This window comes from Ovis aries, chromosome 12 (assembly GCF_016772045.2).
Source record: "Ovis aries strain OAR_USU_Benz2616 breed Rambouillet chromosome 12, ARS-UI_Ramb_v3.0, whole genome shotgun sequence".
Classification (NCBI taxonomy): domain Eukaryota; kingdom Metazoa; phylum Chordata; class Mammalia; order Artiodactyla; family Bovidae; genus Ovis; species Ovis aries.
This window is the reverse complement of record NC_056065.1, coordinates 63,663,854-63,688,992: the sequence shown is the minus strand read 5'-3', so window position 1 is coordinate 63,688,992 and position 25,139 is coordinate 63,663,854. Positions and strand designations below refer to the sequence as shown.

At 43.4% G+C, this 25,139-nt stretch overlaps 1 protein-coding gene across 1 annotated transcript in view; it reads right to left on the bottom strand.

Moving 5' to 3' along the window:
• LAMC2 (laminin subunit gamma 2) overlaps positions 1 to 24,606 on the bottom strand; it is a 67,780-nt gene extending 43,174 nt beyond the window's left edge. Inside the window, 2 exon segments of the mRNA NM_001142358.1 lie at positions 2,243 to 2,431; positions 24,528 to 24,606. Of these exon segments, the coding sequence (NP_001135830.1) occupies positions 2,243 to 2,431; positions 24,528 to 24,606 (268 nt within the window).
• Between the last annotated feature and the right edge of the window lie 533 nt (positions 24,607 to 25,139).

The following is a 25,139-nucleotide window of genomic DNA, read 5'->3' as shown; positions in this document are numbered from 1 at the left end:
CTGGGCCCCACTGCTTCCTACTAGGCTGTTCACCCTGAGTCCAAGATATCTTTTCCCCCAAAGAAAAGAAAGAACCAGGCTCACTGTTGCTGGGTAGCAACAAACTACAGAGTGGGAAAGAGCCAGCGTGGTAAAGCCTCTTCACCGTCTCGCTTCACGATGCAGGCTCCTTGTCTACTCCCAGACTAATAGCCTTGTCTTCAGGCCAGGCTTTCCAGCTGAGCCAATTACATTTCTCATCACATTCACGCTGATTATTTTCCTGGAATGACCCAACTCTAGTGACTCACAACAAAGCCGCATCACCTAAGGGATACGATCTTGTCAGAGAGGTTAAATGCCCATTAAAGTGAAATCATTTTTCTCTTAATTTTTCTTTGGTTCAAAGGGAGAATTACTAAACCCCAAAGATTCTGGATGCTGAGTCAAAGCCACAAAACTGAGCGAATCTGACTCAAACCATATGGTAGCAGCAAGTCTGGTGAATCTGAGAATGATGGCTGGCGTATGGGTTTGTATCACCATGGGCACCCCAGTTTTCAAAGCCTCCCCGACGCACGCTACTTGCAAGACATGCCTGGGCCAAAGCCTGCCCATTTTTAGATTCTTTCAGCTGCTGCTAAGAATTGGCTTCACAGAACTATACTGAGTCATAAGGCTATAACTTTTTGGTAAATTAACATTGATCACATTATACTATTAAGCACTTTTTGGCAAAGAGAAATAGACATGCCAAGGAAGAAAACAGACAAATAAGGTAGCTTTACAAAGCCAACTTTAGGGACTTCCCTAGTGGTCAGTGGTTAGGACTCCCCACTTCCACTGCAGGGGGCACTGGTTCAATCCCTGGTCGGGGAAATAAGATTCCATGTACCACATGGTATGGCCAAAAAGAGTTGTTTTTAATTTTTAAGTCCCAAGTATTTATCTCTCTCTTCCTCTTTATATTTACTAACTTGTCTTTACTGTCCGCTCGTGACTATGATGGTAAAGAATCTGCCTCAATGAGGGAGACCCCAGTTCAATCCCTGGGTTACGAAGAGTCCCTGGGGAAGAGAATGGCTACCCACTGCAGTATTCTTGCCTGGAGAATCCCCATGGACAGAGCAGCCTGGCAGTCCACAGTCCTTGGGGTCGCAAAGGGTCAGACACGACTGAGCAACTAACACTTCATGATGACCTCAGCAGGACATGGGCATCTGTGTACCACCTATAGTTCTGAGAATACAGTGGTGGGTGATCCATTTAAAACAAGAACAAAAACAGGCTCTCCTATGAACCAGCCACCCTATTAGGTCTTATTTATTGTTCTATTTTCTCTTGCTCACAACCCTGTGAAGGATTCTAATCTACCTATTCCTGTGTCTGTCTCTTTTATCAGTCTCACTTTATCTTGCCAGCACCCGGCATAGCACCAGAAACAAATCTTTCTAATCTCTTATTTTTGAGAGGTTGGTCGAAGGGATAGTTATGGAAATGGAGAACTATCACTGGACGAATACAAGCTTCTTTGTGGGTAGCCATTTCCTTCTCCACGTCAAAGACTGTCATCTGCTGGGAAAAGTCACCGGGTTCCTCTCTTGGGGCTGGAATTCCAACTAATGTGCCCTGAAGACCACAGCTGGTTCCTACAACCTAGCCTTAAGAGAAACATGTTTCCTTCAGACTGAAATTGCTTAAAAAAAACAAAAAACAAAAAAAAAAACAAACAGTGTCTAGTAGATTCCCAGTTGTTCTAGAAAATTTTTAATAAACTTTATTTTTAGAATTATATGTTCATATGTTGAAAGGAAATTATTAGTTTTGCAATGTATTTTTCTGTTCTGTTTGTTTACTTTTGCCTGTGCCATGGGGTACCTTAGTTCCTAGTCCAGGGATCAAACCTGTGCCCATGCACTGGGAGTACTGTGGAGTCTTAACCACCGGACCAACTGGGAAGCGTCTGTTCAAGAAAACTGAACATCTGCCTCTTGGTCTGCTCTCTCTCTCTTTTCCCCTGCCTCCCTCCCTCCCCATTCTCTCCCCTCCCCCTCCCCCTCTCCCCTTGCTCTCCCACTCTCCCCTTTCTCTCCCCTCCCCCTCCTCCCATTGTCTCCCCTCCCCCTCCCTCTCTCCCCATTCTCTCCCCTCCCCCTCCTCCCATTGTCTCCCCTCCCCCACCCCCTCCCCATTCTCCCTCTTCCCCCTCTCTCCCTCCTCCCATCTCCCCCCCTCCCCACCCATTCCCCTCTTATCCAACTACCTTTGGAGTTGCAATTGCAGGGCAAGCAGCGGTCCCTCTCCCTGTGCCGGTAAAATCCTTCCCTGCACCTCTCGCAGTGAATGCCCCCAGTGTTGTCACTGCAGTGGAGGCAGCGGAATCCATTTCCTGTCAGTCTGTGAAGTTCCTGATCAAAGATGCATTGCCTGGACTTCCCATTGCAATCACAGACTAGGGATTAGGGGGAAAAAAAGAAGACATCGTCAACAGAAAACAAGTCAGGGCAATTCTCCTAGGTGTTTTATTATTATTATTGTTAATAAAAACGATGCCCAGGGTACTACATACTAGTTTAAACTGCTCAGTGGCCAAAGTAACGGGGTGAAATTGGCCGCACGATGATGGAGGGAGTTCTCAGTTTACCTAAAGGAAGCGGTGCTGGAGGAGTGTTGCCTTGGAGAACACAAAACAACATGCGGTCAGGGTAGCCAGAATGCCAGACCCCTCAAGACAAACCAAAGCTCTAATATTACGTATTTTTATGTGAAAAGTCCTGGTTTAAATATATGCAAGGAATTCATTTTTAAAATTCTGTGAAACCCCATAGTACAAGTCTATGGGCTGGAGAAGATCTGAGGACTGCTGGGACGTGCACTCTGGCACGACTGTGAAACAGCTGAAGGTGTTATCCGTTCAAGACCTATAGCATCTGTCCTTCCAGTGATGGTCAAGGCTGAGGAGCTAATTTTTTTAAAAAATTTACTTTATTGAAACACTGTGACTTGCAGTGTTGTATTAATTCCTGGTGTTCAGCAAAGTGATTCAGTTATACATATATATATACATTCATCTTCATATCCTTTATTATGGTTTATTACAGGATATTGAATAAGTTCCCTGTGCTATGAGTAGGACCTTGTTTATCCAGTTGCATCTGCTAATTCCAAACTCCCAATCCATCCCGCCCCGACCCAGCCCCCTTGGCAACCACAGATCTGTTCTCTCTGCCTGTGAGTCTGTTTCTGTTTCATGGATAAGCTCATTTGTGCCACATTTTAGATTCTACGCATAAGTGAAATCATATAGTATTTGTCATTCTCTTTCTGACTGACTTCAGTCAGCACGATAATCCTAGGTCCATCTGTGTCGCTGCAAATGGCATTATTTCATTCTTTTTGTGGCTGAGTAGTGTTCCACTGTGTGTGTGTGGATCACGTCTTCTTTATCCATTCATCTCTTGACGCTCATTTAGGTGGTTTCCATGTCTTGACTACTGTAAGTAGTGCTGCCATGAACACAGGGGTTCATCTGTACTTTTAAATTACAGTTTTGTCTTGGTATATGCCCAGGAACAGGATTGTTGGATCACATAGCAACTTTAGTTTTTTGAAGAACCTCCATTCTGTTTCCCGAAGAGGCTGCACCAATTTACACTCCCACGAACAATGTAGAAGTGATCCCTGTGCTTGAGGAGTTAATATGACTATCTGGACAGGTATTTCCTCCCCTCTCACTGTGCCATAAGGGTCTCTCCCAAAACCAGGAGTCAAAAAGAACCACAGTCCCATTAAGAAGGATTTTCCCCAGGTGTCTAGGAAAGGATACATTGTGCATGTTCCAAAGAGACTCGTGGGGTGACGAGCATGTCCACGCGGGACCGGAACAGCCAATGAGTTAACAGGGGAAATCCTTAGGGTTGTACCTGGCACACGGCAGACCCCCAACAAATATTTCAGCCACAATTTGGAAAAGATGATGAGCCTAAAAGAATGGTATCAAGTCCCAGTTCTGCTACTTCCTCAGGCAATCACTTCCACTCTCTGAATCTTATTTCTTTTATAAATGCAGGCTGCATTTTCTACCTCCCTGGATTGTCGAAAAGGATCCCACTGAGAGAAGAAGATCAGGTCCTTCGTCTATGCTGTTTCGTCCCTCACTCACAGGAGAGAGGTATTGCCGCAGATGAGAAAAATGCAGCTCACAAAGGTTAAGTAACTTGACCCAGTGGAAAGCTGGGATTTGAACCTCTGTCTGTTGCCAAAACCCACTTTCTTTCCCCCCAGAGACACTGTCTCTATCGGCCATGCAACCCTAGTGAGAACTTGTCTCTGGCAATGTCCAGAGCCGTGACTTACCCTGGGGACTCATTTTAAAAGTCAGCAAATGTAGCAACATGTACAGAGCAGCTGCCTGTGCAGGCCTTGCCAGCTCTGGCGGAACAAAGGTGGCAATGGTGGCTAAGTATAGCTGCCGATCTTCTTAAAGGACTTCCTTGCAATAACTCCTAAAACTCATTCTGTTACTCCTGTGGGTGCCCCTAATCTGAGCAAAGTCAAGAACCTCTATCCAGAGACCAGCATGTTTCTGGGACTTTACATTCAGCAGCTCAGTTAATTCTTGCAATAACATTTTAACATGGGTTTAATAATCCTCATTCAACAGATGAGGAAATGAATGCATAGAGGGGGTAGGTGTCTCACCTCAGCTCACACAGCTAAGTGGCAAGGGTGTAATTGCTCCCAGGTGTGTCCAATCACAAAGCTCTCACCTTTCTATGTTACTCTTGTGTCTCAAGACTCTGGTCTGCTACTGTGTGTAGGTATTCTTTCTATGACTCCCTCATGGAGAGTTATTCAGCCTCTTCTCCAGTTCTTCCTAATCTGGCAAGATGTCCCATCCCTCCTGAGACAGCTCTGGTTGTTACAAATTATTTGTATGCAATTTTATTTTATAAACTATAATTTTTCATTGTTCCCCCTCCTTTTCTCACTCATCTGCTATTTTATTTATTTTTGGCTGCACTGGGTCTGCATTGCTGTGCACAGGATTTCTCTAATTGCAGTGAGCCTGGGCTTCTCACTGTGGTGGCTTCTCTTGTTGCAGGGCACAGGCTCAGAGGCTGTGGCACACGGGCGTAGTTGCTCCGAGGCATGTGGGATCTTCCCAGACCAGGGATGGAACTCATGTCCCCTGCATTGGCAGCAGAGGATTCCCTGGTAGCTCAGACGGTAAAGCGTCTGCCTGCAATGTGGGAGACCTGGGTTCAATCCCCTGGTCGGGAAGATCCCCTGGAGAAGGAAATGGCAACCCACTCCAGTACTCTTGCCTAGAAAATTCCATGGATGGAGGAACCTGGTGGGCTACATACAGTCCATGGGGTCGCAAAGAGTCGAACACGACTGAGCGACTTCACTCACTCACTCTTATCTGCTGAGCCACCGCGATGTCCCTGCAATTTTAAATGTGCCTCTGTCCCTGTAATTTTATCATGCATTCTGTTCTTCTGCAGAAAACAACAACAACACATAGACAGACACACCTAATCTCTTCTCTATTTATCGACTCATCAGACATTTCTCACATTTACATTTACAAGGCGCTGCATCAGCCAAGCCCTTAAGTATCTGAAGATAGGACCATCTTCATCTTTAGCCTTCTCTTCTTCAGGTTAAGCTGAAGACCTGTCACGTCCAGAACTTTCAGCCATTTCCCAGGTCACGATTTCTAGTTTCATCTTGACTCCTTTCCTAGGAACAAACTCTCATTTTCACTACCTTTGTTTAAATGACCAGAATTTATTACAGCTCTTCAAATGTGGCTTGAACAGCTCAGCTTACAGCAGGACCAGATATTTTAATTCCACAGATGAGCCTAACATTTCACTAAACTCACAGCCCATGAAGTTTGCATTCAGTTCAAACTCCCAGGGCTTTTTCACAGAACTGATGCCAAGCCGAATCTTTCCCAACGAATGTTTGTGTAACGGATTTTTCTGGATCTCCAACAGATGCGCCACACAGCTGCCATGTGCTGTGAAATTTCTGCCGAGCAGCTCATTAGGCACGAACAAGAGCTAAATCCACCAGCCAACGATCCTTGTGAGGCTGTCCAGTTAGTTGGATCCCACACTGAGCCAGTGCCCTCCCTGCCCTGGATGACCTTTGGGAACAATCTCGAAATAATTTCAAACATCTCATTGCTTTTTTAATTTTCTGCTTTTTGTGTGGTCTCTGTTTTCTTTTTTTGTATTTATTTTATGCTTATTCTGTTTATTTATTTGTCTGCACTGGGTCTTGCAGGAGCTTCGATCTTTGTTGCAGCGTTCGAACTTCTAGTTGCAGTTTGTGGGATCTACTTCCCTGACCAAGACCCGGCTGCATTGGGAGCGTGGAATCTTAGCCACCCAGACCACCAGGGAAGTGTCTTTTTTCATTCAAAACAAACATTTTACTGGTAGAAGTTAATTTCATTAGGAAGTAATGTATTTTTAGAGCATTATTTTAAAAATAGAAAACCCCGTTATAATCTTTTTTTAACCATTTCCCTTTCCTTCTGTCCTTTCTGCTTTAAAGCTCTCTTATGAAAGAAATGATGCTCTTCCTGTAAAATTCACAGCCTTCGATGGAGACACCTTCATATAATTCCAGTACAGGAGGTCTTTAGGTAGCATCTCTCCACTCTGGAACTCTGCGGTAAACCTTTTGTAAGCTACCCTCCTCTCTCTCTGTTGGGCTTCTCTTTAAGCCTAGGGTTATGTACGTTTCCCAGGTGGCTCAGTGGTAAAGAATTCGCCTGCCAATGCAGGAAACGAAGGAGACATGGGTTCAATGATTCCCTGGAGTAGAGGAAATAGCAACCCGCTCCAGTATTCTTGCCCGGAGAATTCCACGGACACAGGAGCCTAACGGGCTATAGTCCATGGGGCCACAAAAAGTCAGACGTGACTGGGCACACACACCTATAACACATTTTAAAACAAGAGGAAACTCTAAAAATGTTTTTTTATTATACTTCCTTTTTTTCTGTTTAGCCTTGTTTAGCTTTAAATCTGTTATAGACTTTTCTTTTAATTTTTGTTTTGAAATCTACTTGCTATTCTTCTAAATTTGGGGCCAGCTGTAAATTTTCTAACAATATTGTCTAGTTTCCATCAGGGAGCCTTGACACAAAAGCCAGTGATACAAGTATAAAGATGGGGGTCTTGGACATGTCCTGGGTCCACTGGGAATCATTTGTCAAACTCTTTCATCCAACAAATATAGACTGAGCGTCTATGTGCCATACCGTTTTCAGGAATTTAGCAGTAGCCGGAAACCAACAGATGGGACTACCCTGGTGGTCCAGTAGCTAAGAATCTGCCTGCCAATGCAGGGGACACGGGTTGCATCCCTGGTCCTGGAAGAGCCCACATGTTGTGGAGCAACTAAGCCCACACGACGCACCTACTGAGCCCACACAGCTAGAGCCTGTGTTCTGCAAGAGAAGCTACTACAATGAGAAACCCATGCACCGAAATGAAGAGTGGCCCCAGCTCACTGCAACTAGAGAAAGCCCACGTGCAGCAATGAAGACCCTGCACAGCCATAAATAAATACATTTTTTTAAAAAACCAATAGCTGTCCAAGACTTCATGGAGTTTTCACGATACTTAGAGGAAAAGACATACATTTCATTCATTCATTTAGTTAAGTATCCCTTCACATCTAACAGGGGCACTGCCCTGGTACTCGAACACTGGGCTTTGTGAGCCAGCAAGATTTCAATAAAGGGAATCATAATGTTTTATATGGGCGTCCCTGGTGGCTCAGCCAGTAAAGAATCTACCTGCAATGCAGGAGACCTTGGTGCAATCCCTGGGTTGGGAAGATCCACTCGAGAAGGAAATGGCAATCCACTCTAGCATTCTTGCCTGGAGAATTCCAAATAATTAAATATACACTTATTTAATATATATTGGGCTTTGTCCCATATGCATCTTGGACATGTCCTTTGTCACATACACATGATGTTATCACAGTTTTCCTCATTCTACCGAGGACAGGTATAGGTCCAGGATCCAGCATTAAGCTATTACTGTATGAGAAAATACAGACACAAATCAGACTTGGACCCTGAATAGACCTGAAGACTTATAGGGTCTAGGAATTAAGAGTGGCAGAATCTTTCTCCCTGTCTCACGGATTCTGTATCACAGGAACCAGGTCTTACCTACTACCCTTATTTGACTATTCATTTCTATGGAACTCTTTCCAAATTAGGGACATCTTTTCAAAGTTTTGACTTCCCTGGTGGCTCAGATGGTAAAGCGTCTGCCTACAATGCGGGAGACCCGGGTTCAATCCCTGGGTGGGGAAGATCCTCTGGAGAAGGAAATGGCAACCTGCTCCAGTACGCTTGCCTGGAAAATCCCATGGACTGAGGAGCCTGGTAGGCTACAGTCCATGGGGTCGCAAAGAGTCGGACACGACTGAGTGACTTCACTTCACTTTCAAGGTTTTGTCCTATCCCCTCACCATCCCCTCACTCCACCCCCACCCCCTAAATCCTTGCCCTGTCAGCAGGGATGCTCCCCAGGAGCTAAAGAAAGGAGATTCAGCAAGTTCACCTCAAGCCCCGTGTAAGCCGAACATGCCACTCAGACTTTTTTGTATTTCTTTCAGTCTAGGAAAACGTGGGTAGTAATTGTGTCTGACTGCAATGTATCCTGCTTCTTTGGCACTTAAGCGTTTATTATCATAATAACTGTAATAGCACACCATTGCTGACCCTCAAGGTACTTCTTAGAAAAGCCTGAAGGGCAGCCAGAGGCAGGCTGATCCACCCCCCACTCCCCACGCTCCCCACCAGGAAACACAGTCCAGGAGCTGCAAAGTCTGCAAACAATGCAGCAAGGTGTGCAGACCGCCTCGGGCCCACCTAACACTCCCACCCTCACTCAAACACACACATCCAACCGGTTGGGACAGGAAGCTCGGGGCCAAAGGCTGTTTCCAAGCTGTATCCTTCAAAGAATGAAAGGAAACTGGAAATATTTCCTAGGGTTGTACTGGGGCAAGGTCTTGGAATAATCAGCATCAGGGGCTGCAATTCATCAAGACCTCATTTTAAATTCTTCAGAGGAAATGTTGAAAGCAATTACGAGAACGGATCAACAATTTGGCATTCCTGTGACCATTGGTACACAAGCAAGTCCTCTTTCTATTGTTCTAAACATAAAAAACGCGGCTCTGCTTTTCACCAAGCTGATCTAATTTCCACCTTCATATGATGGACCCTTGTGCTTTTTAGTGCTCTAACAGTAACAACAAAATTTTAAATCCAAACTCCTTTCAAAACCCTCTAGATCTGGCCCTGCTGACCTCTCTACCTTGACCTTGGTCCTCTTTCTATCTCTTGTTCATTGGACTCCAACACATAGACCCTGGCATGCACTAATCCTGGGGGGCACAAGCTATTTCTCTGTAGGCCCTTAGGCTTGCTGTTTCCTTTGCCTGGGCACTGCCTGCTCCCATCCTCTCTGAACTCACTCGGCAGAAGAGCAATCTTAGGAACAAAAATTAGATGGCATTGGTCCATAGTGATAACCGGTTAAGAGCTTCTCATTCTGATTGCCCACAGGTCTTCATCTCCATCTCTCTCACAGCACTTGTCACTTTCTATCCTGAGTCATCCCTATTTGTGTACATGACTAACTTCCTCTTATAGCACTTCTCACTTTCGTATCTGAGAAAAGGAATATTACTTGCCATATCAGTAAACAAGCAAGTCACAGTCATTCATCAGAGATTACAGCCCTCCAGTGTGAGCCAGTGAACTCTAAAGGATCTCAGGAAGAACACCTGCCATCTAGAAGCCATCAGACTGCAGCCACTCCCTATGCTGAGCCTTAAGGAAAGGGAGCTCTGGATGTGAAAACAGGATACTGGCCCCAGACAGATGAGGTGCACATCAAAGGAACGGTCTCAGTGAGTCCTGACTCTTGCATCTTTCCATACATAGAAAAGTGCTAAATTCCTTAACATGGGATATCTGGTTTTCTTTAGTTAAAAAAAAAAAAAAACACACACACACACACACACACAACCTTTTGACATTCTGGCTACCTGCCCTTTGTTACAAAATTTCTATATACCTGCTCCTCCCACCAACCCACCCACCCACCCCACCTCCTGGGAGCAGTTCTCTCAGGATGACTTGAGATGCTGCCTCCTGGGTTTAAATTCTAAAAGATTCCATGAAATAAAACATAACTCTCAACTTTTAGGTTGCATGTACTTTTTTCAGTCGACATAGCCCATCGTACCTAGCACAGGGCTTGTGACTGTGACTGTTGGAGGAAAGGCTGGCTCAAAGGATAGATGGATGGAAGAACAGACAGAAGAAAGGAAAGAAGGAAGGCGGTCTGATTCTAAGAAAAGCCAAACAAGAACGGGAACACAGAAATTTCTCAGGACTCTAGGGACCCAATATGAAATTTTCTCAACATCAATACATAAAGTTTTCATTGTCTACATACAAGGCATTCAGTGTTAAAAAAAAAAAAAGTTAATGTTTGTACCCCAAAACATAAAAACTATGGGGAAACGAGAACAGCATGAATTGCGAGAGGAACATGATGATTTTGTTAGAAGGAGCGCATGAGACTTCCAGTTTGCTGCTTTCATTGGAAGAACCATTTCGGCGCCAGGATGTCCCGACCTCTGTGTGTGAGCCTGAAGCTGCCATTGCGAAGGGCAGGACACCTAGGACCGCGTGCAAGGAGGGGCAGGGGCGAGGCAGGTGTGAGACCATGAGGTCAGGCTGCCGCGATCAGGCAGTCTTGACAGGCAGTGTACTTGGCCCCTGTGCAGGACTATCTCAGGAGCTAGGAATCTGAGCGTCATGTTGGAACCTGACAGTGTGTGCTGGCTCCTGTTACGTAGAGCCTCGCTGCTCTTGTTGCCATTTCAGCTGCTAAGAGCACTAACACGGAATCACTTAAATAGCAGCAAGTTTAGAATAAGTGACCTGCAATCTCCTGGGGATAAGTCCACATATAAACCGCTTAGGGATGGTGCTTAATTCTCTTCCTAATTTAGAGGATTAGACAGGTATGTGCCTTATGTTTCCTTTCTTGTATTTTCTGCCTCTCATTCCCTTTCTGAGACATCGAATCTTTTCTTCTGCTTGTTGAAACTCTCTTCCCTTGGATACTATGATGCCATACTGCCAGGCTCCTCTTGGCTTTGTACCTCTTCCCTTACCCCATTCAAGTCTTTGTGGGATCCTCTCCTTGCCCCATCTCTAAGTGTTGGTGCTTCTCAAGTCTCAATCCTGAGCCTCCATGCCTCTCACAATAGAACTCTAGAACTCTCATCCAAGCCAAGGACTTCAATAACCACAACAGGCGTGGACGTACCAAGATACTTCCCTAGCCCAGAATTCATTCTCAATTTTAGATCCTCATACCCAGCCATCCACTTTACATTTTCAACTGGTTGTCTCAAAAGCTCTTTACACAAAACATATAAAAACTAAATTTATAAATAATACTGCAATGAACTTTGGGGTGCATGTGTCTTTTTGAATCATGGCTTTCTTAGGGTATATGCCCAATGGTGGGACTGCTAGGTCATATGGTAGTTTTATTTTTAGTTTTTAAAGGAACTTCCATATTGCTCTCCATAGGAAGCAATCTAAATGTCCATTGACAGATGAATAAAGAAGATGTAGTACATATATACAAGGGAATATCACTCAGCCATAAAAAGGAATGATATTGGGTCATTTTTAGAGACAAAGATGGACCTAGAGTCTGTCATACAGAGTGAAGTAAGTCAGAAAAACAAATATCGTATATTTACACATGTATGCGGAATCTAGAAAAACGGAACCTCTTTGCAGGGCAGGAATAGAGATGCAGACGTAGGGAATGGACGTGTAGACTGGGCGGAGGGGACGGGAGGATGGGATGAGTTGGGAGAGGGGGACTGACATATATGCGCTATCGTGTATAAAACAGACGGTCAACGCGAACCCGCTGTATCGCACAAGGAGCTCAGCTCAGTGCGCTGTGATGACCTAGAGGGGTGGGGTGGGATGGGAGGGCAGCGAGACGAAGGTCCAAGAGGGAGGGGATATATGTATATAGGCATATGGATGATTCATTTGTTTGTATAGCAGAAACCAACACGACACTGTGAAGCAACTATACCACAATTTAAAAAATAATATATAGAAAAAACCCACCAAGTTGTTGTTTCCCTTCAAGTCAGAAAGCTGAGAGCTATCCTTATAGGACCTCCATCTTTTTCATTTGCCGATATTCTATTCAATGGCCAATTGTATTGATATAATCCTCTAAACAGCTCAAGCCCATCCAAGTCTATCTCCATTACAGCCACGCAAGACCAAATGCCAGCTGTCTCTTGTCTCTTGGCATAGCTTCCTAACTGAATCCTCTGCAACTTCTCTTGCCTCCCTCCACTCAGTATAGTCAGAAAAGCTGTTTCAAATACAAATTTTACTAATATCTCTCCTCTATAATGCCTTTAAAAAAATTTTTAGATAAAGACCAGAACTCCTAAACATTGCTTACAAAGACTTCCACTGTCTAATCCTATCTACTTTTCCAGCCTAATTTCATCTCTCTCCCATTCATTTCACTTATATTTCATTTTACGTTTTTACTTCCTCTGCTTCTTAATATTCTTGCTTTAGAGGAAAAGCATCATAGTGGGCAGACATGAGTTGGGGCTATAAATCCCAACCACCCTCCTCCCTTTTGTTTGTTCAAAGAAATTACGCTAAAAATTCAGTCTTAATTTATTATTATTTAGATATCATCCCCTTCCTCTGAGTCAAAGAACTGGCCTCATGTACTGACAACTCTTTTCTGTTCAAAGACAGCAATCATCACCTCTGGGAAGTCAGCTGTAATGAGGCTCTTCATCAAGAAGTCAAAATATAAATAAATAGAAAATGGTGAATAAAAGTAAAGGTGAGAATAGCATACTCACTTTAAAAAGCTGGTAAATGCCTATTTTTAGAACAAAAACAATTAAAGCGGGTGTCCTTTAAGTAGCAATCTATTATAAAGTATTTTAAAAATTATTTTTACAAATACTCCAATTGCACATTACTTACGAAGTCTGAAGCAAGAAAAACCTGGCACATCTATCGGTTTGGTATCAAGGGCATTGGAAGCTATCATCCTATTTGCAAAACTTGAAAGTCTCCATGTCTGTGATACTCAAGATGATAAGATGAGTATTTTTATTATAATTTTTAAAAAGATGATGAAAATGCTCATATTTTCCAGTTTTAAAATCCTCTACATGAGATTTTTCTTTCCAAGGTTTTGTTGTTTCTCAGCTTGGGTAAATACTTTAAAGCAAAATCTGAACACTTCATAATTTATTTATTTATTTTTAAATATTTATTTATTGGGCTGCATTGTCTTAGTTGCAGCACACGTGATCTGCATTGTCTTTCATGATGTTGTGCGGACTCCCCTCTAGTTGTGAAATGAGAGCTCCAGAATCAGTAGTTGCTACATGACGGGCTTACGGGCTTAGGTGTTGTGAGGCATGTGGGATCTTAGTTCCCCAACCAGGGATGGAACCCTCGTCCCCTGCAGTGGCAGATGAATTTGTAACGTCTGGACCACCAAGGAAGTCTCCATTTCATCCTTTAAAGTGATCTTGAATTTTACGGTTTTATGTGTGACTGCTTCTAGTTTTAGCTTCTTCAGATATGTCTCAATACGTTTTCTAATTAGAATAAGAAAACTGAAAAGGCACTTCCCTCTATAAGAGCTTTTTAACTGAATTCAGTTCTCTGCCTCATCTTTTTCACAGCCTCCTTTTATGCCAACGCAGCTAGAACCGATGGTGCTGTAACCTGCCTGATCATTTGTTTTCCAGGACATGTAATGCCCAAGCAGTACAAGTAAGCCTGCAATGTGAAGTGCTCTGAGAGGACCAACAGCAGCCAGCGTTCTAATCCCATGGAACATTTTGAATGATAGAGTACAGACAAATCTTTTCAATTCTAAGTGGTCTAGTCACTGAGAGCCAATGAAACTATTTACCACATTTTCCTTTTCAATGATTAGGGCTTACAAGGAGTCACCTACTTTCATCACAAGTTCATAGCACATGGTATTGTAATCTAGACTCAGAAATGGCACAGGTGAATATGGATGACTCAGCCGGGGAGGACTAGACCAGGGAGACGACTTTCCTAACACCCCACCAGGACCCCAGCAGACAATGGGGACAGGGAAAGAGGTCTCAGCGAATAGGAAGGCTGGGGAGGCCAATTTCTGTCTAACTAGCAAAGCTTAGAGGGAAGAGGTTAGGACGCAAAGGATACAGAAGAGGCTCCCTTCTCTTACACATGATAGCTTTAAGGGCTTGACTCCAAGACAGGAGTCAGCTACAGAGTGTGATCAGCAGTGATCACAGTGAGGATTCTGTCTGAAAGTTCATCACCCTCTTGTTACTCTACAACCTTCTGACCACAGAAACTGCTTCGAAAGTGAGCGTTAGTCACTCAGTCATGTCTGACTCTTTGCAACCCCATGGACTGTAGCCCACCAGGCTCCTCTGTCCATGGAATTCTTCAGGCAAGAATACTGGAGTGGGTAGCCATTCCCTTCTCCAGGGGATCTCCCTAACCCAGGGATCAAACCCAGGTGTCCTGCATCACAGGCAGATTCTTTACTATCTGAGCCAGTTGCTGCAGAATGTCTATTTTTTGTGAGATCATCAAAGAAAAGCATCCCAATACAGAAAGCACATCTGACTACTACTTAAAGAGCACAGTGTTCTTTCAGCACTTGCTACATGGCCCAGCGAAAGGTGTCATCTACCCCTTTAAGAAGTGGCTGAACTAAAGGACATTAGAGAGTCCACGATAGCTAGAGGTGACCCCTGAAGCGATGAGGACTAAGAGGAAAGAAATCATGTATGAAGACTCTGAATAAAGAAAAGTTTAAAAGGAAATTCCGATTCGCACCAAAATAAATGTGGTTTTTCTATTGCTTACATTTGTGTTTTTTTGGCTCCTTAAAAAAAGTTACCTAATGATTCTTCCTCTTTAAACCTTTCGTTGCTTTCATGAATAAGATATTTTTGTACAAGGAGATTAGCCACAGATTTTTTTGCTATCGCTACATTCCTTCACAAAGATACACACATTTAGGTATGTGCATGCTTACCAGGCAGGCACCATTTGAATTCTTAGTTTTGCCAAAAGAACATGGCAACTTGTGTACGTTGCTGTTGTTCAGTCACTAAAGTCATGTCCGACTCTTTGCAACCCCATGAGCTACAACATTCCAGGCTTCCCTGTCCTTCACTCTCTCAGAGCTTGCTCAAATTCACGTCTTTTGAGTCAGTGATGCTATCTGACCATCTTATTCATGTACATTACAATGTCGGAGAAGGTATGGAATGCATTTTATAGCACTTTCCTTCAAAATTCATTGCTGTAAAAAAAATCCACTTGAAAATAGTAAATTAAAATTGTGGTGCTTAAAGTGAGAACAGTGAATTAAATGGTCTCTTAGGAACCCAATCATTCTGATGTATCCACAAAGAGAGGTAACAGTTATTGTAAGAAGAATTTGGACTGTGAAACCTCCAACAGAAGGTAGGATCAACGTGTCCTACATCCCAGCTCTTAGCAAAGGAAGTGCCTTTCCAGTCTCTTACTCTAATTAGAAAATGAAGAAGCTAAAACTAGAAGCAGTCACACAGAAAACCGTAAAATTCAAGATCACTTTAAAGGATGAAATGGGGACTTCCTTGGCGGTCCAGCGGTTAAGACCTTCCTACAAGGACAATCCTTCCCTGTAGATGGTCCTACAAGCTCCGAAGCCCTCATGCCACAACTAGAGAGAAGCCCATACAAGATCCAGTGGAATCTTCAAGGAAGATCCTTCCCTGTAGATGGTCCTACAAGCTCCGGAGCCCTCATGCCACAATTAAAGAGAAGCCCGCACGATGCCCACATGACACAGTGAAATTCCCACATGCTGCGACTAAGACGCAATGCAGCCAAATAAATAAATACATAAAAACAAATAAATGATGTTACTTGCCATGCCTGGTCAGCTGTGGCCTGGCCTCTGTCCCTGAAGATCTCAGCCTGTGAAGATCCCCTCCTACCATATCCCACATACAACCCCTTGGAAGAGACAAGAGCCACTGCTTTGGGGTGCCACTCGATCCACTGGGCTCACAAAGCAAACTGGCCTATTGAGATGAGAAATGATCTTTAAACATTAGAAATCCCCTTTAACCAACAGCAAAATGAGTAGTGACTTGAAAAAACAATAAGTATGTATAAAGCTTAGTGGTCAATGTTCTAGCCACGAAACAGACAGAATCCCGAAAAACTTCAAAACGTATTCTAATAATCTCCAGCCAGGGAGAGAAAAATAGCCTCTGGACACAACGATGCTTTAATAGATTCCAAACATTGAGAGGCAGGATTTCCCTGACGATCTGGTGGTTAAGGTTCTTGAGCCACTTGGTCAATTACAAGCTATGTGATAAAATAAAAACAAACAGAAGAGGAAACTTAGTAATCTGAAATTTGCTCTCTTGTCAGTTCTCCTAGAAACTGGAGTTTGTGCTTAATTTTATCCTGTTGTTCACTGCCATTTTTAAAGGAAAGGCTACTCTAAGGACTCACATACACAGAGCTCTGAAAAGCCAGGACACAAGATATCCCAGCTAAAAATGTAAGGGATATTGTTATAATAGATCAAGAGTCCATCAACTCTGAAAATTGATTTAAAAGAAAATCCTTAAAAAGAATGAGAAATAAGCCATGGAGGTATCTTGTTAAAGAACATTAAACTAGCAACTGAAATCTGGTCCTGTTACTAACTGCCTGGCTCTGGTCAAGGCAATCACTTTCCTGTGCCTCAATTTTCCAGTCTATAAATGAGGGTCACATGTCCTGGAGCCCAGCTCTGCTCTAGCCAGTGATGAGGATTTGGACAGTCACTTTGCCTTCTTGAATGTCATTTTCCTTAACTTTAAAGGAGAGGCTCTGGTAGAGAACCCTTAAGAGTCATTCTCATTTAGGTCCATGACGCTGTTAATAAAGGAAGAAAGTGGTGAAACGTGCAAACCTTTTCATAACAAATGCCCAATACAGGTACAGCTGAAGATCTGATCATTTTTCCAATGTTTAAGTTAGTGCGGGAAATGATCTAGCTGCAATTTTATTTTTTCTAGGATGTGAAGATCCATATTCACACAATGAAAGAAAATAAAACCTGGAAAATAAACAGTCAGGTTTCTGTAAAGAGGTCAACAAAACTGAAGAATTCCAGGATACATATATGTTTGCCCAATTGATCTCCACCTTCTTCTGACAGAGAGGAAGTCCTCACATTGATCAGTGCTGGAAAAAGAGCCATTCTTTTCTTCTTTTATGACATAAGGAAGCCCATGTTTGTTGGGGAGGCATGTATACAGACATACAGTCACCCACAGACACAAAAAAAGACTCAGCTTCTGGCTTTGGGTGTGGCTCAAATATTACATCATACACCTGGGAATTATATTAGAACACAGCTCAGTATGATTCAGTAATCTATTTGGTCTAATTTGTGACTAGAGTATTCTAGAATCTATGGTGTTATTTCTACACTGGTCTATAATAGATTGTTAAATCTTGTCGAGGCAAATTTCTCTAGGAGAAAATAAAAGTCAAAATAGTTCAGCCACTAAGAACTTAAATGGGAAAAAATGTTCCCAGGATGGCCTCAACATCTTGATTTCATGCTCCTGACTTTCCCATAAACACTGATCACAAATCAACATTCTTCCTCAGCTTCTTGGGTCAGTGGAGCTAAACCAGTGGCTCCCCCAGTTCGGGACACTCAGACTTTAAACCTACATGGGAATTTTCAGCTTACACTCCAACGCATTTCTATATGCCCATTTATTATACATACTTGACTGTAAGATGAATATAAGGCCACATTTAAGTCTTTTCAAAATCTCTGTTACACAGCACTTTCTCAATTATTTTATTTTTAAAATTATTATTTGGGGAAGACATGTTAACCTGAAATGATCTCAACCAATGTTTCAGATAATTTTTAAATAAAAAAGAGGCCAAGCTATCAAACACAATTCTCCTAATAGTTCATCATCCCACAACTGTGAGTGCTTGAAAGTTATCCTATGTAAGCCTTTTGAGATGATTATGCTATGATGATCACAATGAGTGCTTCGGGATAGTTTTTAAATCTTTTTCATGTCTTCTGAAAATGGCGTACTTTTCAGTGACCGCAGCAAAAGATAAGACAAATAGAGCCATGTCTCAATTCACCTGATCCAAAAGAGAGAAAAACTGCATTAAAGTGGCTTTCAGTTCAGTTCAGTTCAGTCACTCATTCGTGTCTGACTCTTTGAGACCCCATGAATCGCAGCACTCCAGGCCTCCCTGTCCATCACCAACTCCTGGAGTTCACTCAAACTCACGTCCATCGAGTCAGTGATGCCATCCAGCCATCTCGTCCTCTGTCGTCCCCTTCTCTTCCAGCCCCCAATCCCTCCCAGCATCAGTCTTTTCCAATGAGTCAACTCTTCGCATGAGGTAGCCAAAGTACTGGAGCTTCAGCTTTAGCATCATTCCTTCCAAAGAAATCCCAGGGTTGATCTCCTTCAGAATGAATTGGTTGGATCTCCTTGCAGTCCAAGGGACTCTCAAGAGTCATCTCCAACACCACAGTTCAAAAGCATCAATTCTTCAGCACTCAGCCTTCTTCACAGCCCAACTCTCGCATCCATACATGACCACAGGAAAAACCAGAGCCTTGACTAGATGGACCTTAGTCGGCAAAGTAATGTCTCTGCTTTTGAATATGCTATCTAGGTTGGTCATAACTTTTTTTCCAAGGAGTAAGCATTTTTTAATTTCATGGCTGCAATCACCATCTGCAGTGATTTTGGAGCCCAGAAAAATAAAGTCTGACACTGTTTCCACTGTTTCCCCATCTATTTCCCATGAAGTGATGGGACCAGATGCCATGATCTTCATTTTCTGAGTGTTAAAACTGGAATTTGAGAAGTGATAGGTCATCTAACGTGGGGGTCATCTTATACATGGGCATGTTCCAGAAAGTAACATATGCTGAACCTGCATATGATGAAGTACGATGGTTGACAAAACGTAAGAAGAAATGATATGAAACTGAATCCTGAAATTCCAATCTGCTTTGGGTTCCTTGTGAGGAATTCTGTTTGTTTCATTGGGTAAAATTTAGAGCTCATTTCAGCCTGAGCCAGAGGATTCCTCATCACCTTTCCTGGACTAATGAAAGGAGCCTCTTCCAAAGCTTTACCACTTAAAACTCAGAAGGCATGATACTGACATCTGGTACTGGCAGAGCAATTAGTTGTATAATAGTAATACTGAACACTCTGAGTGTTTACTAGGCATTGTGCAAAATGCTGTACATGCAATAATCACAGCAATTCATTATCTTCACCTTAGAGATGAGGAAACCCAGTAACATGGGGGGCAGCTTGCGTCACTCCCTTAAGTGGGAAATGATGCAGCTAGGATTTGAACCTCCCTCTGTGAGGCTTCCCAGGCGATGCAGTGGTAAAGAATCCACCTGCCAAGGCAGGATACGCAAGAGATACGGGTTCAATCACTGGGTCGGAAAGATCCCCTGGAGGAAGAAATGGCAACCCACTCCAGTATTCTTGCTTGGAAAATTCCGTGGACAGAGGAGCCTGGTGGGCTATAGTCCAGGGTGTCACAAAGAGTTGGACATGACTGAGGACACACACACATGTAAACACAGTCTTACTACAGAGCCTGTACCTCTAGGCAGGATGCTGGACCTTTCCAACGAGTTGTGTGTGTGCTCGGTCACAGTTGTGTCCAGCTCTCTGCAACCCTATGGACTGTAGCCTGCCAGGCTCCTCTGTCCACAGGATTTTCCAAGCAAGAATGCTGGAGTGCGTTACCGTTTCCTTCTCCGGGGGATCTTTCCAACCCAGGGATCAAACCCACATCTTCTGCATCGCCTGCACAGGCAGGTGGAATCTTTCCCACGGAGCCACCTGGGAAGCCCGCCACTCCACAGGTTAAATAACAGAATCTATGAGAGTGTAAATCTTTCCAGGGGCCCTTTCCACTAATCACAACACAATCCTAAGTACCTCTTTTCCAGCATCAGGCTATGGGAGGAACTAAATTAGTGATCTGAATAATCTTGGATGCTGAGTTCACCATTCTAGAACAAGTGATTCAAAACTGACCTAGTGGCTGAATCCTATAGGGTCATCTTAGCCTTCATCCTTTGTGTATTCATATTTCTACCTCTGAGTAGAAGTTATGACTCCTCAAGTAGAAATTTATGATTCTTACATTTTTTAACTGAAGTATAGTTGAATTACAATGTCATGTTAATTACTGCTGTACAACAAAGTGACTCTATTAAACAAATATATATGTATATTCTTTTTCATATTCTTTTCCATTATGGTTTATCACAGGATATTGAATATAGGTCCTTATGCTATACAGTAGGACCTTGTTTATCCATCTATGTATAATAGTGTGCATCTGTTAACCCCAAACTCCTGATCCAACCCTCTCCCACCACCTTGCCTTTGGCAATCACCAGACTATTCTCTATGTCCCTGATTCTGTTTCTGTTTCACAGAGAGCTTCATTTGTGTATGACTCCAATGTTGTTGAAACTCTTCCTTGCTCTAACAAAACTCTCCACTTTCTTGATTCTCCCTAGCCTTGATGCCCCTTCCTCCCATTCCTTCACTATTCTTCCATCTCCTTATTAAGTATTGAGGTTTCTTTTACCTCTTTCTCCCAGGTAGTCTTTTTCCAGTGGTCATGTATGGATGTGAGAGTTGGACTATAAAGAAAGCTGAGTGCTGAAGAATTGATGCTTTTGAACTGTGGTGTTGGAGAAGACTCTTGAGAGTCCCTTGGACTGCAAGAAGATCCAACCAGTCCATCCTAAAGGAGATCAGTACTGAGTGTTCATTGGAAGGATTGATGCTGAAGCTGAAACTCCAGTACTTTGGCCACCTGATGCCAAGAGCTGACTCATTTGAAAAGACCCTGAAGCTGGGAAAGATTGAGGGCAGGAGGAGAAGGGGATGACAGAGGATGAGATGGTTAGATGGCATCACCAACTCAATGGACATGAGTTTGGGTGGACTCCGGGAGTTGGTGATGGACAGGGAGACTTGGTGTGCTGTGGTTCATGGGGTTGCAAAGAGTCAGACACAATTGAGCAACTGAACTGAACCCAGATAGTCTCATCTATTTTCAAGGCTTTGTTGGACTCCCAACTTTACATTGTTTTAATTTCTTCTAAATTTCAAAATTATAGTTCCAGTTCACTGGACATATCCACTTGCAACTCAAACTCAACATATCCCCATGGAAGCTCACCTCCTTCTCTTCATTACTGCCGACCTTGCTCTCAAACCTGACCCTTTTGTTAAAGTCCTCATTTCCTTTAATGGCATCACTGCCTAACCAATTACATGAAGTTGAAGCCTTGTACCCACCCACCTTGGACTCTTCCTTATTTCTCACAGTTTCCCATTACTATTATCCCTAACGCACATACTCATTGAATCACCAAATTCTTCCAATTTCACCTTCTAAATGTCTCTGTGATCTGTTTCCTCTTTGCTGTTCCATGACCATGATGAAAACCCTCATCAAGTCTCATTTGGATTATTTCAATGGCCATTTATTTGCCTCTCCTAGCTCAATTCCATCCTTTAAGCCCTTAAATGAGTGACCTTTCCCACGTCCACTCTTCTTAGAAACCACCTCCAACTTGGAGACAGTGCTTTGGAAAATCAAGTGTTCCTTACTTGCTGCAAATTATAAATCCTTCTTCTCTGGAAAAAACAAAAAACCAAAAACCTTCTGCAACCCTTCTTTGCCACAGGGCACTAACCTAACTGCATATCCTGATCCTGGCACGTAAGGCTCTTCACCACCAGATTCTTGGCTACATTTCTAGTGGCATTCCAACCTCCCTTCTCCAGTCACACCTCCTCAAGGGAACTATGATGCAGACCATTGGAGCTACAGCCACATTCACATCAACTATGAGCTCCTGAGGGGGAATCTTTATCTTTCTTAATGATCTCTAAGCATCCAAGTTCACTACACTTGCACTGTTGGCATCAGACATCTTAAAGAAATGTAGTTCTAGGCATTTTAAGGTTCTTCACAATAACATCTCTTCCTTTCAACAGCCCTGCAAGGTTACACAGCACTATTGCCTCTATTTAGCTGAGGTGCCTGAATGGTTACTAATAAGGAACTAGTATACAAAGCAGTCAAAAATTTAAAGCCAGGTCAGGCTGACTCTAAAACATGTGCTTTAGCTGAAACCAACTCTGATTATATCTAACACTAAAATTTCACCTTCAAGGTAGCACCCAGGAAGCAATGCCCTTGCTTTAGGCTCTCAGAGGTACACAGATGCAGGTCACTTTGGGAGATGGCAAGCACCATACTTTCAGTCCAACTCCCACAAGATCCCAGGCATCCCATAAATAGAAAAGCATGGGTGCTCTAGCCTAACACAAACTTTTTACACTCTCATTGAACCCCAAATGAAGCCCTTTGAGGAGGCAGCCTAATATTTTTAAATGGCCTATCTTTGAAAAAGGGGAAAGTCTGGAAATGAGCCTAAACACTGCTTCTGACTTAACAATTCATTAAGTCCTTCTGACTTACTGGACACTCTGAGTTTCTCCATCCTTGAGGAGTTAGAGTCTAAACTCTTTCCTCCTGACTCTAATTTTATTAAACAATTGACGTTGTTGTTAGTTAGCCACTAAGTCGTGTCCAACTCTTTTGAGACCCTGTGAACTGTAGCCTGCCAGGCTCCTCTGTCCATGGGATGTTCCAGGCAAGAATACAGGACTGAGTTGCCATTTCCTTCTCCAGGCGATCTTCCCAGACCAGGGATAGCACTTATGGCTCCCAAATTGCAGGCGGATTCTTTACCACTGAGCTACAGGAGGAGCACAAAAAAATGGATATTTCCCTACATATTTGTTTCTTTTATCTAATGCTAACACACACACACATACACTCAACTATAGCCCAAAGGGAAAGTGCTTCAACAATTACTCATTATGCAAACCATATGTACCTGTTCCCTTATTACTTTTATAATAAGGTCCCTGAAGTTCCAGTCTAAGAAACCATCGATCAAGTTTCAGATGTGTCTCTGCCAGTAGCTGCTTCTGTAGCTTTGCACAAATCCATTTCCATATTTTCATTTATTAAGTCAAGGGATTCTAAGAGTCGATCCATAAGTAGTCTCTCTGAATTCTGATACTCAAAGGCTATTCTTACTTTTAGGATATTTCTCACTAGGTGAAAGCTATTTATTCTAAGGGAGTCTAACCTACATGATCATTTTCATAAGTGATTTTTGAATGGTAGTCAAGGATGATGACTTGGAAGTTAATTTCAAGATGATCTTAGACCAAAAAGACTGAATCAAATGCGTTCAAATACACGCTAAAACATTTGTGCCACTCAAATACCATTCAGGCTAGCATCACCCAGACTGCAAAGCAATAAATGGAGTATCTAAGATAATTCCACATACCCATGAACTTGGTCTCATGTTCACACATGTTCACATGTGTGAAAACGGATATTGGATGTGTTGAGATAATTATCCAAGTGCTATCAGATACAAGAAGCAAAAATAAACCCAAAAATTTGGGGTGATTAGGCAAATATCATTGGTAAAATTCAGTGGCTACCAAGTAAAACTTAAGAAAAACACCTGTTATGTGTTGTTGTGGCTGATGCATGCATACAGTATACCCTTGCTAGGTGCCCAGGAAGTTTTGTTTACAGGAGTTGAACTTCTCACAACGTGACAGCTACTGGGTGCCCTAGATAAGATCAAATGGTCTATGACATAGGTGCCCAATAAATGCCTGTTGGATAAATATTATGTGAAAATACTATAAAAAGTAACACTATGCAAAAGGAAAAGCATTGTTAAGACTCTTACGGCTCATTTTCCATCCCAAAGAAACGGGAATTCCAGAGGGATGATTAAAGAGGTGCCTTTTCAACCTTCATGGGGTTCAAGGTCACAGAAAACATTCCCACCAAAATTCCATCAATAAAAACACACTGTGGGAAAAGAATTTATATACCCACATGTTACTGATTAAACCAGAGCACCTTGATCAATCAATCAATAAATAAACACTCAAGAAGGCACTTTTTAAAGGGAAGAAAACCCTTGGCACAATGGTTTGGCACAATCCATTGGTTTCACATTTTAAAACCAGACAGTTACATAGTATTGGTAAATAGTATATACCTATTGTGAACCACCCTCTGGAGGAGCCCCACAGGACGGAGCTGGAGGGAGCTCTAAAGAGGTTCTTGCAAAGTGGGGCGCCTTCTTGCAAAGTGCGTGCAGCCATCACGCTCTGCAGAGCAAGGCCAGTTCCCCGCCCAGGGCTGCGGTTTCCTCCGGGAAGGGACTCACCTGGCGTCCTGGAGTTGGCCCGGGCTGCAGGCAGGAGGAGCGAGAGGCAGAGGCAGCCGCTGAGCCAGAGCGCAGGCATGGCCAGGCCGGGCCGCGCTGTCCGCCGCTGCAGGGGAGCTGCCCGTCGCCTCTCCGCTGGGAGCTTTCACTCTGCGCTCCGCTGTGCTTTCCTTTCCCTTGATCAGGTGGTTTTATCGACTCTTCTACCTGACTCAGTCCTGACAGGAAGAGAGCCTGTGTTTCGGGGTGTGACTCACCTGTGAATAAGGAGGACCCAGCCCTCGGGAGGCAGACAAACACACAGCACACAGGCAGCTGTAAAAGCGCTCACCCCTGCTGCCGGGCTCCCCCCTCCCGCAAGGAGGGCGCACCTGGCCTAGGCCGAGGGCGTGGTGCAGAGGCTGCGGCCCAGGGATCTTGTGGGAGGAATGTGCCAGGTCCCCCAGAGCCCTCCTTTTCTCTCAGGGTGGTCCAGAGCAGCATGGGGAGGTAGCTAGCAGCCCGCCCCTTTCTCCAACTGGGAGGCCCAGTCTCCTGTGCGGCAAACTCAAATAAGTCAGCAGCTCTGATCAGCTCTGGGCTAAAAATCAACAAGGAAAACAGGCCAGTCCA